This window comes from Citrus clementina, unplaced genomic scaffold (genome assembly GCF_000493195.1).
Source record: "Citrus clementina cultivar Clemenules unplaced genomic scaffold, Citrus_clementina_v1.0 scaffold_5, whole genome shotgun sequence".
Classification (NCBI taxonomy): Eukaryota; Viridiplantae; Streptophyta; class Magnoliopsida; order Sapindales; family Rutaceae; genus Citrus; species Citrus x clementina.
Genome location: NW_006262201.1, coordinates 21,572,471 through 21,592,842, shown reverse-complemented (window position 1 = coordinate 21,592,842; position 20,372 = coordinate 21,572,471). Strand labels below are relative to the sequence as shown.

Here is a 20,372-nt window from a genome sequence, read left to right as displayed (position 1 = left end):
TAAGCTTTGCTTGTGTTTGAATACCCAAGAAAGATGCCAACATCATATTTTGGATCAAATTTACCAAAATTATCTTTTGTGTTTAAAATAAAACATTTGCATCCAAAAACTTTGAAATAACCAATGTTGGGTTTTCTATCTTTCCAAAGCTCATAGGGAGTTTTGTTGAGATGAGATCTAATCAACACCCGATTTAAAACATAGCAAGTGGTGTTGACGGCTTCGGCCCAAAAATATTTAGGTAAAGCATTTTCATTTAACATGGTCCTAGCCATTTCTTGAATAGACCTATTCTTTCTCTCAACAACTCCATTTTGTTGTGGAGTCCTAGGTGATGAAAATTGATGCCCAATGCCAAGGTTATTGCAAAAGTTCTCAAATGCATGATTTTTAAATTCTCCTCCATGATCACTCCTAATGCATATAATATCATACCCTTTTTCATTTTGTAATTTCTTATAAAGCACTTTAAAAGCATCAAGTGCATCATCCTTATTGGCTAAGAATAATACCTATGTATATCTAGAAAAATCATCCACTATCACAAATGCATAATACTTGCCATTTAGACTAGCATATCTAGATGGCCCAAAAAGATTTAAGTGAAGGAGTTCAAGTGGTTTTGAAGAAGAGATATGGTTTTTATTTTTGAAAGAGGTTTTGATTTGTTTTCCAAATTGACAAGCTTCACAAATCTTATCCTTTTGAAAACCAATTTTCGGAAGACCTTTAACTAAATCATTTTTTGAAATTTTTGAAATTAAATCCATACTTTCATGACCTAATCTTTTATGCCATAGCCAACTATCATCATGCAATGCGGAAAAATATTTATCAAGAGTAGATGCACATTCTATGTCAATGATATAAACATTACCACATCTATTACCAACAAACAAGATTTTGCCATCACATGAGTTCTCAATAACACAACTAAATTTGTCAAAGATAACTTTATAACCTTTGTCACATAATTGACTAATGCTAATTAAGTTGTGTTTCAAGTTCTCAACCAAACATACATTCTCAATTAGAGTTAAGGAGACTTTACCAACATTTCCCATTCCAAGAATTTTTCCTTTTGAGTTGTCTCCAAAAGATACATCTCCACCATTTTCAATTTTGGTGAAGCTTGAGAACCATGATAGTTTCCGGTCATATGCCTTGAGCAACCGCTATCCAAGTACCATTTATTTTTCTTCTTCTTCAAGCCCTACAAGGAAAAATCTCAAGTTTTAGGTACCCAAAGCTTTTTGAGTCCTTGAGAGTTAGCAACGGTTCCTTTTGGAACCCAAATACATTTGACACCATAATATGCATTCCTTTTCATGGGACATCTATATTTCATGTGACCATTTTGATTACAATAATGACATACAATCTTATGATCATTTGTGGAGGTAGCTTTAACAAAATAATTCTTATAATACTTTTGCTTCAAGTTAGGCTTATATCCAAGTCCTCCTTTATCAAAAACACATTTTTGTGAGTTAAGCATATTATCCAACATCTTTTGCCCATTTGTAAATTTCAAAACAATTTCATTCAATTCATTACTCTTTTTCTTGAGCATTTCGCTCTCATTTTTCAACTCATCTATATGTGATTCTAGATGCTCATGTAAAATGCTAGGTTTCTTATTTGATAATGCAATTTCATCATACAATGTTTTGTTCTCTATTTCTAGGCATACAATTCTTGCATTTAGAGATTCATTTTCATTTTAAGCTTTGTCATTTCATTTTTAAGACATAAATTCTTTTTACCAATCTTCATCAACTCATTATGCAAATCTTTAAAAGCATCATACAATTCATCATAGGTGGGATCACTTACCTCATTGAGATCATCATCCCCTCTTATTGCGATGAGTGCTAGGTTTGATACTTCTTGCGATCCTTCTTCATCACTTGATTCTTCCTCACTATCATCCCAAGTTGCAACCATTGCTTTCTTCTTGAGTTTGTTGATAAGTGGGCACTCTGATCTTATATGTCCAGGTTTCTACATTTATAGCATGTGATTGCTTCCTTCTTCTCCCTATGGTTCTTAAAGTTTCTGAAATTTTTCCACTCTCCGATTTTCTTGAAGAATTTTTTTAACCTCCTTGCTAGCATGGCTAGCTCTTCATCTTCCGGTTCACTCTCCCCATCACTCTCATGTTTTGAAGCTTTAAGAGCAATGCTTTTCTTCTTCTCTTTATGTCCTTTTTCTGCAGCTAAATCCTCTTCATATGAAATGAGAGAACCAATTAAATTATCAAGAGGTAAAGTATTTAAATCTTTAGCCTCTTCAATGGCAGTTCTTTTAGGTCTCCATTCTTTTGGAAGTGACCTAATGATTTTCTTAACTTTCTCGCTATTTGAGAAGGTCTTCCCCAAGGCACCTAGAGTGTTCACTATGTCCGTGAATCTAGTATACATAGAATACACATTCTCATTTTGTTCCATTTGGAACAGCTCATATTGATGAGTGTATCTACTGATTTTAGACTCTTTAACTTGATTTGTCCCTTCATAGACAACTTCAAGTTTGTTCCATATTTTTTGTGCACTTTCACAACTAGATACTCTATGGAATTCTTTCTTATCAAGGGCACAAAATAAAACATTCATAGCCGTGGAGTTTAGAGACATCTTTCTTTTTTCTAACTCACTCCATTGACTCGACGGTTTAGGAATATCATCTCCTACTTCATCTTTAAATGTAGGCATGAACGGACCATCACAAACAACTTCCCAAATTTCATAATCTAAGGCTTACAAATAGATTCTCATTCTAGTTTTCCAATAAGCATAGTCATTACCATCAAAAAATGGTAGTCTAGTTGTAGATTGCCCTTCTCTAAAGGTTGAATCAGGGTTGCCATGGATCTTTTACTCTTAGACGATTAAGTCTTAATAAGAGAACAAGGCTCTGATACCAATTGAAATACTAACTAGGCAAACCCAAGAGGGGGTGAATTGGGATATTAAAAATTATTTAATTCTAAAGAAAAACTCAATGCAAATCCAACACAAATTTAAAGCATTAACAGATAAATAAATCACAATATAAAAAGATAAGGGAAGAGAGAGCAAACACAATGATACGTGGTTCGGCAATCCCCGCCTACGTCCACGCCTCCAAGCTCACCGGGCTTGAGGATTTCACTAAGCTAGCCACCCAAGCCTTCAAACGCTTACAATTGACTTCCAAGGTGTCAATGGACCTTTACAACAAGAGATTATCCCCAATCTCTTAACTCAAGTGTATCCCAACACTTACAATCACTCAAAGTAAAGATTGCAAATTGTTTTTCTCTCACACAATATTTAAGATTACAAATCAATGCCTAATGTGTGAGTAAATGAAGAGAATGTGTTTAAAGCTCTATGCAGATTGTATTCTCGGATATAAGCTCAGTGGTAGTGTTGTGATCAACCTTCTTTGGATTTGAATGAGCTTATTTATATCTGGAGCTGAAAATCTAGCCGTTATAAATTGTCGGACTGAAAACGGTTCGCCGTTAACCCTAAACGGTTAACCATTTCGGTTGGTCAAAGTTACCGTTGGGCCAGATTTCAAATAAACGGTTTGTCGTTTAGGATTAACCTTTCACCGTTAAATTCCAAAGACCTGCAAGATGAACATTAGTTATTTATTTACACTAAACGGTTAAGGATTTGCATGAAGTGACTTCTCTGGATATTATCGGTTAACCGTTTATAACAAACAGTTTGCCGTTTATCTCCAATAACCTGCAAAATGAACATCAGTTATCCGTTTACATTAAGCGGTTAAGGACTTGCATGAAGTGGCTTCTCTGGATATTATCGGTTAACCGTTTGTAATAAATGGTTAGCCGTTTGGCTCCAGTAACCTGCAAAATAATTTAGCCTTATCAGGTTTTGTTAATCAGTGCCAGAGGATGACAATCTTCAATTCTGGACGTTATCGGTTAACCGTTTAAATAAACGGTTCACTGTTAAGTTCTAGTAGCCATCCCATCTTTTGTGTTTTCCATTTTTCATAAACGGTTAGAGCTTTAGGCAATATGTTGCTCTCTAGATGTTATCGGTTAACCGTTTAAATAAACGGTTCACCGTTTATAACCAGAATTGCATTTTAAATCAGTTTTTGCAGAGAATCTTTTTCTAATTTGAAAGTCCATTTTTTATGAAGAAAGAATGGAATGATTATTAAGGCTTTCGTTTATTAAGAAATAGCTCCAATATTTTTATCAAAAACCATTTAAAATTTGTTATCATCAAAATCAATATTATTAACATATTCATGTTAACACACACAACCTTATCTTTATGCTTCCCAATTGATAATGAAACAAGCACTCACACTCGCTTTTACTTAAATATGGCTTTTACCCTCATATAAGCTTAGACTCTTTGATTTTTCTCTTTCAGTTCTTTATCGAACTTAACTAAACTAAATCAAAATGCACTTACAATAATGCAAATTCAATAAATCAAAACTTAAACAAAGAAAGATAGATAAGAATATGAATCTTGATGCAGTTAGAATTTAGAATGCTCTTCTTCTTTTTTAAGTTGAATTGTAGAAAAAATGAACAAGAAAAACTTGAATAGCAAGGTACACTTTAGATTCAATTGATTTTTAGAATTTTCTTAATTTCATTTTTTTCAATTTTGAATGAGAATGAAGAGAACTTGAAGGATTAGAGAAAAGTTGGGGAAAAGAAGAATTAAGAAAGATAGGTTTGTGGATTTAATAAAAAATTAAGAAACAAAAAATGAAAGTATGCAGAATTAGAGAAACTAAATAAATTCAGAATAGATCAAACATGATTTAGAACCTAAGCTCTAATAACAATTGATGTTAACCTCACAAAGATTAATGAGATTCTACATTCAATGAGGTTCTTTTGCCAAGGATCATTCTAATTTAGATTCAAATAACAATAAAATAAACATCTTAATCCTTTATTTATAGATAAGAACCAATGATAGAAGAGAAAGATTGTGAGTGATAACTAAAAAACAAATGCCAATGAAATCTTGAAAAGTTCTAAAAGTTCTTTAAAGAACTAAAGATAAAATTGATTATCACAAAAAAGTGTAAATTTAATAAAGATTAAGTTATCATTGTTCACTTACAGTGTTGATAACACTAACAATTCATTACATTTATAAATCTCTAACCTATTTGATGAATTATTAATCTTTATTTATTTTTAATTATGATTTTTTGTGTTTTGTAGTAGTTCCATAAAATCACCATGCTTGGATTGGAAAAATGGATAAGAAACTTGGATTCTAGAAACTCATGAGCCATTGGAGATTTTCTATCCCTTTAATATGGCATTATTGCTAAATGGTTGTACTAGATTTTGCACATCAAATTGGGTAGATCAAATACCTTGAAAAACTAACTCAACCACATTGACAAAAGAGCAAAAAAAGGGTCCCACTTTGACTTCAATCATTGCCATTGATTATGTTAAATCCAACGATCCTAATGGTTGCAAATTTTAGACCTTGGATGGTACTACTAAGTCTAATCTAAATGGTTGTGATTGTAAGCTCACCAAAATATTATGTAAAGACCCACACTTGATCACATAAAATTTGCCTATAAAAAGGCAAGAGCTCTATGTGCTAAGTTTTGAAAGAAATAACAAAAGGAGAGAGAATTGTCTGTTGGACTTTTAAGGATGAGCACTCTAAGTGTAAATCTAGAGTGAATTTTACAGGAAAAAATATGTTTCCTTTCCCTTTGTTTTCAATTTTCTTATATTGTACTTCACAAAGTTTACTAAGTAAATTGAGTGTTTTCCTTTTAAACATTAGTGGCTAAATTTTATAAGATAAGGTGAAAAGTCAAGTTTAAGGATTCAAATCAATCATTGCCATTGATTATGTTAAATCCAACGATCCTAATGGTTGCAAATTTTAGACCTTGGATGGTACTACTAAGTCTAATCTAAATGGTTGTGATTGTAAGCTCACCAAAATATTATGTAAAGACCCACACTTGATCACATAAAATTTGCCTATAAAAAGGCAAGAGCTCTATGTGCTAAGTTTTGAAAGAAATAACAAAAGGAGAGAGAATTGTCTGTTGGACTTTTAGGGATGAGCACTCTAAGTGTAAATCTAGAGTGAATTTTACAGGAAAAAATATGTTTCCTTTCCCTTTGTTTTCAATTTTCTTATATTGTACTTCACAAAGTTTACTAAGTAAATTGAGTGTTTTCCTTTTAAACATTAGTGGCTAAATTTTATAAGATAAGGTGAAAAGTCAAGTTTAAGGATTCAAATCATAGAATTAATTACTCTCTCAGTTGAGTTTTAAATTTATTTTAATTGTTATAGTTTATAATTTGTATTTTTTTTCCTTTACTGGTTACTTTTATATTATGTTAATTTATAAATCTAAATCTTCTTGGATCTATATGGAATTTTTTATATAATGTCGACATTCCAACATAGTTGTGGCACATTAAGTACTTGGTCCTATTTATTCATACAAATGGTTTATTAAGAATTACATGGCATAATAATTAATTGGGAGAAGAAATGTAAAATATAAATATAAGAGTATTATGACCATAATTTAAAAACCGAGAGTGGTTCCCGTAACCTTAGCATTTTTCAAGATTGGTCTTTATTAATTTCTTTTTCTACAGTTAATTTTTGTTTAACAATTGATTTCTAGACTTATAGATTTACTGTGGTTCAATCTTGGACTTACCCGTTTATATTATAACTAGACACTCTTATACTTAAGAGTAATTAATAATTTTGAGTCGTCTTAGAAAGCTCTCACTATCATAAACTCATATCTAAAGTTCCTAATAAGGTTACATGAAGTTGAATTTAACTAAAATAAGATTTTCCTCATTGCTAAATATAACCTAAAGTAAAAAGAAAATAAAAGATCTTAAAATACAAAGGAAACAAAAGATCTTGTTTCCATAATAGATTAGAAAACAAAAATTGTGCCTGATTTTTCTTCCTAATTTGACAAATGCCTTGTTTGTTCTTCAAGTAAGTCACTCCAAATCAGATTTAGAAGATTGAATAACATTGAAAAAGTATTGACTATCTTGAATACTCAATTTAGACAGATTAGTTTCTTGAATAAGGCATGATTGCTTAATGAATCTTGCAAAATTTTAGCAACCTAGTTCTCATCGTAAGCTAATCTAAAAACGGGTCAGGCTATGGTGTCCTCATGGCATCATTTTCCCATTTTGTCTTTTGTGAGTTCGCCACTAACAAATTGCAATTAGCTCCTTACTTTTTTTATTTTTATCTACATTCATCACTTCAATATAATAACTAACTTACTTGTTTGAACCCAATGAAATAATTATAAAGAGTGCAGAAGACACATTCTATTTTGTTTATTTTCATAAATTAGGGAAATTTGCTATAAGATGCTGCTGAGATGTTTTTAAGTAGAGATAGGCAATGCCAACTCATGGGCATGGAGCGAAATAGCTCGTGTTCATACTGTGTGATGGCACGGCACAACAAATTGATGGGCAATGACAGGCGAAGCTTTTTAGTTGATGGGCCATGTCGTACTAGGAATGAAATGGACTGTCCCTGGGCATGGCATGGGCATGAACCCATTAAGGGGTCACCGGTGTTGGTCCATGGCAATTTTGAATTTTTTTTATTTCTTATTTTATTCTGTAATAGAAAAATAAAATACAAATTTAAAGTTCAAACTTAAAAATTAAATTTTAAAATTTGTACTATATTTCTAATTTCACATTTATCCTTTAAAACTAGTGACATTCTCATGTAGTCACATTGATAAATGTATTAAGTGAGGTTATTTAAATTTAATTGAATGATTTGGATAATATTAATAATTTAAACTTAAGAACAAATAAAAATATTACTCAATTAAATTGAAAATAGCATTATCTGAGAGATAAATAAAATAAAATTTATTTTTATGTAATGAAAAACTACAAATTACTACAAATTAAAAATAAAATAAAATATGATGTAGTTTACATTACTATAGTTTACATCACGTCCCAACTAGATTGGCACCCACTAAACTATATATTGTTTACATATTATAGCCATTTTAAAACAATAAAACATTCTTGAAAATTTTAATATTCGTTGTCATTGTCATTATCATCGTCGTCATTATTATCAACTTCAACGTGAATATCATCATTGTCAACATCATCAAGATTTGTATCACCATCATCGCTTGTAATAGTTTCTATATTCAAAGTTACCAATTCTAATGTATGGTACAAGACACTTAAATCATCATTTTTTCCATTGTCTATCCGGATTTGAATATATTAACATGTTTTATCAGATGAGAAAAAGTGTGCGCGCACTTTACTAAATGTTTTGGAAAGTAATGCATTTACTTGCTTGTATTTTAAGCTTAAGTTGTTAGATGTAGGCACGTAATCACATCGGTGATGGGTTCAAGTCTCATGTAGTGTGCGTGCATGTTTAATTAATAAGAGTTGAAAAAATATTGTAATTTATAAGCTGTTGCTTGTTGTTTATCATTTATCAAATATCAATTTTTACTATTATTGTTGAATTATTTAAATTCTAATTAAATTTAGTAACTGTAAATCTAATAAGAATCTGTCAAATTACAATTAAAATTGAATTTGTTTTTAATTTGTTATATTAAAAGCACTATAGTTTAGTTAGCCTGTATATATCATCATTATGCTTTCTTGATAATAAAATTTATTTAATATGAACAAATTACTTGGCACGGCACAGCCCACAAAATTAATGGACAGTGCCGTGCCGGGCCGACCCGTTAGCAATTTCTATTTTTGACATAGCATTTTATTATAACATCATCCAGATTCAAATAGATGCATTTTTCGCAAAAGATTCCACCCATCCCAGAGCAATAATCTTACTTTTCAATAGGTTAGTAAATGGGCTGGGCCGGACATTATTGACTCAAGCCCAGGTTCAGCCCTAATGAATTTTTAAATTTTTTGAAAAATTAAATTTGAAAACAAAAAATAAATGAGATGTTTTATAATCTTTTGGATTAGGCTTTAAAACTTTAGTTATAAATTTTTGGTCAAAATTTACAAAAGAATGAGTGTATTTAGAAAATATAAATTAAAATTTAAGATTGATAATCGACTCGGGCTAGGGCTTATATTTGCAAGCCAGAATTCGGGCCTCAAACTCCCACTGCTATGCAGGGCTAAAGCCAGCCCGGGATTTCTCATCATCCGTACTTTCTTTTTCTTTTTTGGTGGCTCATACAAAGCACAAACACGCCGAATCAACAAAAATTTTGAAGGATTGCAGAATATTATTCCGAGTGAAGTTAAATAGCATCAAAAATAATTTTTATGACAAGTTAATAATGCAAATGGAAAATAAACACAGTTTGCGATAAGGAATATCGCTTCCCACATATTTTTATTGACTATGAATGACAAGCATACATAATAAACCCTGTTGTCCTTTGTAAGCAAGCAGGCAGAAGTATTTGGGAGAAATTGGACATCATATTTGTGAGTCCAAAAGAATATGAAGGTCCGTGTGAAGCAATATCATCCCATTAATCAAAGGTCGAACTACAAAATGAATCAAACATTAATATACCTTAATTTAGCAAATACCTTGGAGTCGCAAGGTAAATGCCCTTAAGGCAAGAAGAACTGCTTTTAACTTCTCCTTGGATTCTTCGTCAATCAAATTGCCATCGCTATCAAACTTAGCAGGAGGTTGGAATGCGTTTAAGAAATACTCCGGTTTATTGACGAAATGAAGATCAAGATAAACTCCAATTTGGCGAAGGTGATATTGTGCTCGTGCCCCGCCAGAACCTCCAGCAGCACTTACGATGGCAGCAGCTTTGTCAGCCCAAACATTTGGTGGTCTAGATGCCCAGTCAATTGCATTCTTCAAAGGCCCTTGCACAAAGGAGGAAAAAAGGTCGGTAAGCAGATGGAAGCAGATAAATTCAAGAAACGTGTTATATGTCAATAACCACATATTAATTTAGTTTTCTGCTCAAAAAAAGGGGGAAAAAATTAGTTTTGAGAAAAAAGAGAAAAATATGAAGACATTAGATTATCCAGTTATTTCAGTTTCTAATAATTTCAACCACAATTAAAGTATTGAAAATGCAAAACTTTTAGATACAACCAAGCCTCATATGACAAAGAAAGTCCTGTAGACAAGCTCTACACTTGAGCAAATTGTACTTGAGCATTGTAAGTTAGCAACTAGTGATATCAGTTGGTTTTTGAATGGTCTGCCACTTGATGTGCCTCTTATCAATACTAACTACACCATAAACAGGCAACACAAATTATTTCCTTTGCATGTTGCAGAGGCTTCTAAGCCTAAAGGCAACTCCTCTTCACAGGAAGAGGTGTCAGGGGTCCAATTTGGGTGCAAGCAGCAGAAGAAGATAATTGCATACTCTCTTTCTATAGCGCAACTTAAAGCTCTCTCGCCAAATTACATTTCTCAATACATTTTCCACCTCTCAGCAAAGGACTCAACCCCAATAGAAGAACTTTAACAGAACTGGGCTTTAAATTTTACACACTCGTAACTTGTTGTCCTTGTCATTAATCATCAGTTAACAAACACTGTTAAAATACATTTGCTCCCACTGTCAAAGCATACCATCAACTTCAAATCTTTGACACAAGTTATACAAAAAAAATTCAAGTACACATCTAACGTTGAGATATTTTATACGTCCACCTCGACAAATTATGAATTCTTGACTGTGGCACAAAGATATAAGATTCAGGTAGGCCGATGAATTTATTACTAAAATTAAACTAACAGACCTCCAAAATACAGAGCTAAGTTCTTTTTTTCTTTTGTCGAGATGGCTCTTCTTATTGATATCTAATTACAACAGTCCATCAAACTAACATTTGAGTTTCTTCAAAAGAATACATTAAAGCAATAGTTATGGATTACATTTCATCCCTAAAGACATCAAATAACACAAAAATTTCTGGTAGATAACCAAAAACAAAAGAAGCCTCTTCTACATTTTGGGATACCCCTAATCTGAAGCATTTTTTTTTTAAATAGTTACTATCTACATATACATCACAATCTGAAATCAACTGGGAGTCTAGATTACAACTGCCATGAATTAACTCAGAAATCGACTCCCTCAACCATTCAGGGAGATGATAATGATTTAGTCTTCAAAAATAAATACTAAATAAATCCCAAAAAAATATAAACAAGAAGAAGCCTCCTCTATATTTTGGGATTTGCTCTAACATAAACCATTTTTTTGGCATTCTTAAAACCTGAAATCTATTAGAAATCTAGGTTACAACCCCACCGTCTAATGATCTACTCCCTCAAATATGCGGAGAGATATCTATCCCTACTAAACTTTGGGGAAAAAAGTCCCTTGCGGCCTTGAACCCACGTCCTAAAAATACGTTCTGAAGCACTTACTAAACAGATTAAGGTGAATATAAAGAGCATCGAGTATAATGATGCAAAAACTCTAGCATCTCAATAGAATATAAATAAATGAATAAGGCGAAAATGATTAAGAGGGTACCCGTAACAGAGTAATTATACTCAGGGCAAGCGAAGAGGTAGGAATCAGCTTGAAGAATCTTCTGACGGAAAGCTTCAACGACGGGGGGATAAGTGCCGTCGACCTCGAGATCGGTGTTGAGCATTGGCAATGGCGATATGTCTATGTACTCTATTTCCATGCCCTTAACTGACTCTTTTGTTAATTCAATCGCTGCAATTAAATTACCTTAAATCAGAAACAACCTAGCGGGGAGAAAAAAAAAATACTCAAGAGTAGAGGAGAAGAGAAGAGTACCAGAGCGAATGAGGCCACGATTGAAGGAGGCCTTACGAAGGGAGCCACAAATAGCTGCAATTTTAATCACTGGTTGCGATGCTACCATGGCCTCCATTATGCTCTAGCGCTGCGTTAAATTTGCAACTTGTCTCGTCTTCGGTGCTTAGGATTTAGACTATAGAGGAGATGCTAATACTACGGTCACTAAAAAGTTTTGGGAAAAATTAAGGGAAAAAATTGCATAGTTTAGTTGGAGCAAAAATATACTTCCTCACATTTTCGAGATGGCCAACTGATTACCAGAACCCTTTATTCAGATTGCGCGGCACGGCCAGGCTATCATTTGATTAGAACATATTAATTTAACTACCCCTACTCTTAATTAGACTGCACGCTTAGAAATATACTACAGAACAGTATTTAAAAATGCATTTCATTTTTTTTGAAAATAAACTTTAAATTTTATAATTTTATAAATAACTTAAAATTTAATCTTCTAATATATTTTATTATTTCAAACTTTTAAATTCATTTAATTTTTAATTTCAAAAAAATATTCTAATTATTTTATATTTATAATTTATTAAATGAATAGATGATATTATGATTTTAATAAATAAAATTATAAATATTATGATTTTATAAAATATATGAATTAATGTTATTATAAATTATGATATATGACTTTATGTAAGTTTAAAGAAACAATTAAATTGATCCTTATAAAAAATATTTTTTTGTTATTGTTAAGTATAAAAAAGAATTCTAATACTGTAAGATCTAACTTAATAGTTGGTATTGCATTTTTTTACTATTATTAGTTTATTCTCTCACTATTATTAGTTTATTATTATTGAATATGTTCTTAACTTTTCAACTTTTAATTCTATTGAATTTGACTAAAGGCACAAGGATCTAAAAGAAAATATACAGACTTGATATTTCTCTCTTAAAAATAAAAAAAATTTATTAGGCTTTTTTCTTAAGCACCTTATAGCACAGCCGACGGCATGGCATACGTGGGCACAATATGTGTGTGTCAAGTCGGGCCTAAGCAAAAAGAAAAGACAGCACCGTACCACATAGCATGAAGCACATGATGAGCACAGCATGACATAAGTTCGAGCCTGCATGAGCATTCCTTTAATGCCGACAAAGGTTGTTGGCCATCTCTATCCAAGAGATTAAGACTGGTGTGATAACGGAGTTACCGTTCCAATTGAATTGGTCATAAACCATGGCCAATATAATCATTCAACTTACTTTTAAAAAAGTTTTTATGTTGATGATGCTTAATTGTGCGCCTCATGAAGTTAATGTTCTGGGTTACAAAATGCTTCACTATTTGGACCATGACCTTAGGACTATAATTTCCTTTTCGGAAGACTTGCAGAAAATATCTTTCAGTTTGCCATAACAAAAGAATTTAAAGGAAAGATAGTTTAATCAAGTTGATATAGATAGATTAACTTAATCAGTACTCTCATACACACTGATTCTATTTATTAATATTAATTTTTGGGAAGAGAAAGTATAAATAAATGAAGGAAATCTTCAGATCTCATGAGATCTTGGTAACTAAACTAAGTCAAATCAGTAGTTACATGATAGACATAATCAACATTCTTATGTACAGTGATTTTATTTATTAATTTTATTCTTTAGGAAGACAAAGTACAAATAAATAAATAAATAATCTTTAGATCTCAAGAGATCTTGGTATTTGAAGTGAAACAATACTTATATGATAGACATGTAATAATAATTTTTATCCTTTTATTTAAGGGTTTAACTATATTAGAGCATCTCTAATGTAAAACAGTCACTAAAATCGTTGAATGCATATTATTACAATTGTTTTTGGATTCTTTTCACATATATCCAACGGCCCATTTTAATTACTTTAGATTGGAGATGCTCCAACATATATGATGCCTTTATTTAATTGTGAGCATGACTTTTTCTATATTAAGAGACTGTAAAAAAATTAAAATTATCATTGGTAGTATTATTATCAGGAATAAGAAAACTCTCTAACCAATCTTTTTTACTTGAAAAGTTCATAATAGAAAATTATTCACATTTGTCCATATTAAAAATTTAAAAAAAAATTCTGATGCAGTAGGCCTAATAAAAAACCTGCGCAATGAATTTCCATACTCTTCAAGTATCCAATTTATAGATCAAATAGCCGAGAGTGCCAACGTGGTGATTCTGACGAAGCAAATAAATAATTGTGATAGGGAAAGTCAAACAAATAAATAATAAATAAATGGCTGCACGCCACTGACACGTAATTTGAATTGTGGTTTCTGCTTAAACTTTTGCACACAAGAAAATATAAAAAAAAGGGTTATTTTTCGCCACCCCCCTAAGAATCGATAAATATTACCGTGCACCCTAATTTTTCAACAACTATCACCGTACACCTATTCCATTAGAAATCACCATTCACTTTAACGGTTTTGACAGATATTTACTGAAATCACCACATTGTCCCTTGTACAAATTGAATTGACTGTAATTATTAAATGACCCATATATTTATAAAGAAATTACAGGAATATATTATTTGGCAGTTGCCCATTTATTTTCTTGAAAAGATAATTATAAAACGTAAAACAAAAATGATGAAATACATACCGAAAATAATTACAATAAATTAAGCTTTTTTTTAATAAAATTAAACTAAAACTAAAATTAATTGGAATATATTATTTACTTTGAAAGCACCACAAACAACATAAACTTTGAATTTCTACGCACAATCAAAATAATTTATATATCAAACAAATATAAAATACCTAAACTTAAAAATCAGTAAACAATAACATGGAAACCCTAAAATTTTAGGGTTGTGATTTTGCAGTTGCTAGTCACCATTGACGATGCCGCGTCAGTCAGCAGCAGGCCGTGACTCTGCGAATTGCCAGAAGCCTCCCGATCTCGCGTCACGCTCCCGTCGCTTATTTCCACCCAAAAATGAGCATTTGTTATGGCAGTGCAGTTGGTTATGTAACCCTTGTGACGTCGATGGAAGGGAAAAGCGAACAGCCCTTGCTGGGGAGCGTAAATGGAAAAGGGAAGAAATAAGCGCTTGTTGTGGAATGTGAATAGAGGAGAGACGAAGATGGAGTGTGAATGGAGTTATGGTGAAGGAAGGAAAAAAATAAAATTTTTTCTTTCTTTTTCCTTTATTCATCCCTATAACTTTACTATTCTATCCTTGTAGTAGTTAAGTTAACGGTGATTTCTAACGGAATAGGTGTGTAGTAATAGTTGTTGAAACATTAGGGTGCGCGGTAATATTTATCGATTCTTATGAGGGGTGGCGAAAAATAACCCAAAAAAAATCATTTTATATTTGAAAGCAATCTGAAATTGGGACCGTTGGATTGAATCAACGGTCCAAATTGAACATCAGGAAAAAATCAACTAACTCAAGTCAACGTGCTCTGTAAGTTACGGGGCCTACATGACGGATTAAAAAATTAAAAAAGAGTGAGACTATAAAATCTTGCTTGCTTTGAATACTTCTTATTCTACACAATCATTCATTTAATTTAAAACATATATTTTACACCAAAACAACCCTTCAATTAGACTATGCCATTAACTTATTTTCTTTATAAATCCATAAAATTTCGCCGTTGGTTCGTTGTATCATTTTTGTTTACCAAAGTCCTAAGTACATTCTGATTTAGTTGAAGTCACGATTGAAAGGAAGCTCTAATCACAAAAACAACTTTTGCTTTGGTATTTTTCTACATGAGCGGTGCCTGCACAAATTTATCAATTTCGTTTCCTTCCTTTCTTCAATTTTTAAATATACATGTTTGTCTTGAATTCAATTCAAATCAATTGATTGTGGGGTGCGACGATGAAGAAGAAGAAGTCTTAAGATGAATTAGTACTTGTATGGCGTTAAGGAGTCGTACATATGATATCATTGATGCTAAATTACTTCAGCATTAGTTTAGTAATACAAATTAGAAAACAAATAGCCCCACCTATTAATAAATAATTTTAATTTTGGGACAACTTCACAATTTTCATGTCTTTTAGTCACATGTTGAAGACAATTATCAATTCTCAGGGTTTTATAAAACTAGTCTTACAGTCTTCTGGCTATTATAACAATACTGCCATCATACTTCGAAAATATTCTGTAGCACACATTAGGCGAATTCATATGTTTAAAATATTATGAATAACAGAAAAGTTATTATCCTTAACCAGAGAATTGTGTCCAATCAACTTAGGGTGTATTTATTTTTTGGAGTGGGAGTGAGGAGTGTGGATTCCTCCCACTCCAGTGTTTACTTCACTTATTTAGTGAAGGAGTGGGAATCCCATTCCGTGGGCCCCATCCATTTTTGGAGTGGGGAGCGGGAGTGGGAGTGGGACTCCCATTGGGGGAAGTGGGAGTGGGAATCCATTCCCACTCCCACCTCTTCCTTTTCTATCTTTTTTTTTATTTTTAATTCAATTTAATATTTTATAATTAATAAAATAAAATAAATAATATTATATTTATTTGAATAATATTATTATATTTAACTAAATAATTTGTATTGATTCTAAGTTAAAATTATTTTAAAAGAATATTATTATATTAATAGAGAATTAATAAATATAATATTATTGTATTTATTTTAAAAATAATAGTACTATATTTATTTAATATTAATAATAATAAATATTTTATTCTAAGAAAATATTAATTTTGTACTAAATAATATTATATTATTATTTTATATAATAATAAATTTAATATAATTAAATAAAATAAAATAATGTTTCATTTTATATTAGAATTAAAATTGATAAAAAATGTGATGTTCATAATTAAGAATATTAATAATTATTATAAATTTACAAATATAATAAAATAAATATTTATTCATTAAATATATTTTTTATTAGCTTTGTAATTAAAAACTATAATTCTTTAAATAAGGATAAAATTGTAATTTGAAACTATTTACTCCCAATCCAAGACAAAGTAAACACATAAATTGGATTCTGATTTTCATTCCATACTTCCATTCCAGTGTAAGTAAACAACATACTCTCACTCCCACTCCACACTCCCAATCCTAGGATTCCCACTCCTCAGGATTCCCACTCCAATCCAAAAAGTAAACGCTACCTTAAAAGTGTTGGAATGCAGTCACGCCCGATAAATTATCTTCCACTTATTTTTAAACTCGGAAAAAAACATACGTTATACACACATGATATTTAGTTTTTCTTTTTATTGAATATATATATATATAAGTGTTCAATAAAAATGATATTGATATTTATACTATTGCTAATTTCGGAGGAATGTCTTATTTGGTATTTTTTTTTTAATTTTTCCTTTTTTAACATAGTTAATAATATTTCTCCCCTTATTAATATTAGAGAAATACATATTTCTCCCACACAAATAAGGAAAATATCTACCTCCAAACATATAATCTAAGAAAGAAAATTATAGAGTCCCCATAACGAGACAAATCACTATCCTTAACAGCTCACTACTCCGTCAGAGCTTGATTGGCCCAAGAAAAACTTGTGTGAAACTGTCCCACCACCTCAACATATTAAGGGGGTGATTGTTGGTTTAAAAATAGTTTTCAGCGGAAATATTTGAATTGCAATTCTCATACAATATATAAAATTACCATAATTTAGAAATCGCACCTTTACCTTTTTTTTTTTTCGTAGAAGTAATTTAGGCTCCCAAATCACAATCTGTCATCAATAATCTTGTTAGACCATGATTCGTCTCCAATGATCTTTCAGGTTATGACTCAAGTTTGATCTACACTTGAGTGTGAGGGCCTTTATCACTACTAAAAGCAACTAGTAAGAGAAAATTTTCCTCTCAACATTAGAGAAAAAAAAAACTCTTTTTTCTCTGATCTATATATTATGACTCATGTATCACTTCTTTGTGGAGAAAACAAAGAATTTTTATATCTCTATTTGGTAAAAACCCTAGAATCCTTATTTATTTCCCTTTTCTTTAATTCTATTAAATCAAAATATTTGATTTAAATTAAAAGATATGAGAGAAATCAAAAGTGGCGTTGCACTTGTTCTTATTATAGGGGCCCACCTTATAAAATAACACACCCTTACACATAAGCATATTAAATGAAGCCTCCCACCAAATAAAATATTTAGGCTTTTAACCTAAATAACTAGTTATCTTGCTTATTAAATGAAGCCTCCTACTAAATAAAATATTTTGACTTTTAACCCAAATAACTAGTTATCTTGCTTATTAATCCAGTAATGGTGCAGTCAATTAAATGAGCTAACCCAGGGATCATATGGGTACATACAATAGTGGCTACAATAATAAGGCATGTAATTAAACTAGTCTAGCCCAATTATTTAATTTCAAATGTACTCCACTAAAAGATTGGAACTTACCACCACAATTGTATACTATTTAGGATAGTGTTTTCGATTAATAATTGGACCTATGCCACATTGATTTCTTTACTGAACAATCTTTTGTACCACATCGCTAATTAAATCGATATATCAACTGTCCAATCAATTTAATTACGTCTTATTCTTTGACACTTACTGGTTTCTCTAATGATCATTTTCAACATATTAATTATGTTGACACATTCTGCCTAGAGAATTTTATGATCAAATATCGAAAACCTGTCAAGAGATGTGTTGTACAAATTCTATATTGTTAATCTATAATCTTACTGCTCATAATTGCTTCCACCAAGATATTGGGTAATCTTAACAACAAACATATGTCGCGTCCATTTGTAACTCAAATGAAATGACAATCACAAACATGAAACTATAATTAACTCAAGATTGAGATTACAATAAAAATCAATGTCTATGAGATTTAATAAGTTTGACAGTTATTTTAAAGTTAATTAAATCTCATATGTGATTAAGTTCAATGTAGTCAAACTACATCAGTAAATTCATACATGATTAAGACAAATTATTCAATAAATTTATTACAGTCTAAATATAAATAAAGCGTCTAACTCTATTTATCTACTATGAACTTTATTTATTTTATTATAAGATAACTTGTATTTATATCATCTGTGAATCTATATGATAATCATATAAAATATCTATAATATGATTAAATCGACTTTATTTAATCAAAATATTTAAGCAATTAAGATATCTGAAAATATCTCAAATATTTTGTTAATAAGAAAATAAATAAATCAATATGCTTTAAAGGGCACATAATCCCAACAATGAGATGGCTCAGCCTATTAGGACTCTACCACATGGCAAAACAGTGAGTCTTATATTAGGACCCAATGGAGTAGCAGCTCCAAACAGAGAGGGGTCCTTCCCAACATCCCCTTTTATGATTAGTTGTGGTTACTAGAATAGCTTGGTCGTAGATCCACCCTTAGGATAAAATGACTTTTTCAAAATAAAATTTAACGGAACCTACTAATAATTCTACAATAGAACTTTTGACTTTGTTGTATGACAAAGTCATAATGAACTGTCCCATTTAAATTTTTATTCATGGAACATTTGGCGTTTAATTTGATCGATAAAATGTCATGCACTAAACTACAATTAACTACAATATTCGTTTATTTATTTATCTTCAGAAAACTACAGTATTCTTTAAAAGGATGGCTAACTATAAAGTTTCATCTATTACTGAATTTTCTTCATGACATGGAGTAATTTCAACTCATGCATTACTTTTTTCGTTAGGTGGACATATACAATAATACTGAATCGGCAATGACACATGGCCATTTATTTTATCTAACAACTGCGCCCTTGATGACAAAAGATTAAAATTTATTTTAAATAATAATGCTCTAATGTGAATTGTAGCAATGTTATCTCTAGTACATTATCTTACCCTAGAGCCCTGATCTCTTAATTAAATTGTCAATAATAATGCTACAGTTGCAAGTTGCGATTTTAAGTTTTTCTATATAGCCTGAGGCAGCTAGTTCATAATTCAAATATATAGGAACTAAAATTATTGAAGACAATTGGTGTAGGATGTTTTTAAGGAGATTTCATAAATTTAATTATTTAAAGTTTTTTTTTCTTTTAAACTCTTGTTTTATTAGACATATGTTTACATCTTTTATTTTTAGTTTAATTTAGTTTCCTATTTAAGCATTTAAATTAACTTAGAAAAGTATGTTTACCCAATTATAAATAGGGACATCTAGTTATTATTTTCATAAGTTATTTTGATTAATAGAATTCCCTCTTTTATAGTACTCTTTAAGATTATCTATTAAAATCTCTTTAGTAGAGTCATTTGGATTAGATCTGCTAGAAAAATAGCATGTTGAGTTGCTATTTTAAAGCATAATTTTGAGTGGATCTACTTTGTGTAAGTAGGTCATAAGTGATTCAAATAATCCTCTAAGAATTTATTAAAATAAGTATTTTTATATTCAAAATAATGCTGGAGCGAATGTTAAATTAACGTTCAAAGTATACATGTGGACCGCATTGAATAAAAGCAAGAGTTACATAGATAGTAACAACTAGTTAAATACAAAACTAACTATGTAATCAATTCTAGAATTTAT

General features: G+C 30.9%; 1 protein-coding gene across 1 annotated transcript; it reads right to left on the bottom strand.

Moving 5' to 3' along the window:
* Positions 1 to 9,360: 9,360 nt before the first annotated feature.
* On the bottom strand, positions 9,361 to 12,069 carry LOC18042013 (NADPH:quinone oxidoreductase). The gene is made up of 3 exons (XM_006432380.2): positions 11,818 to 12,069; positions 11,542 to 11,733; positions 9,361 to 9,904 (listed from the first exon to the last, which is right to left on the bottom strand). The coding sequence occupies exons 1-3, from the start codon at positions 11,912 to 11,914 to the stop codon at positions 9,600 to 9,602; spliced, it is 594 nt and encodes a 197-aa protein (XP_006432443.1). The 5' UTR covers positions 11,915 to 12,069; the 3' UTR covers positions 9,361 to 9,599.
* Positions 12,070 to 20,372: the final 8,303 nt, after the last annotated feature.

What these genes read in the sequence shown, in the direction of transcription:
- LOC18042013 (XM_006432380.2), bottom strand. Translation starts at nt 11,914, where the DNA reads ATGGAGGCCATGGTAGCATCGCAACCAGTGATTAAAATTGCAGCTATT. An exon ending in TCGTGGCCTCATTCGCTCTG is followed by an intron (nt 11,734 to 11,817) that starts GTACTCTTCTCT and finishes ATTTAATTGCAG; the next exon opens with CGATTGAATTAACAAAAGAG. An exon ending in GTATAATTACTCTGTTACGG is followed by an intron (nt 9,905 to 11,541) that starts GTACCCTCTTAA and finishes CCTTTGTGCAAG; the next exon opens with GGCCTTTGAAGAATGCAATT.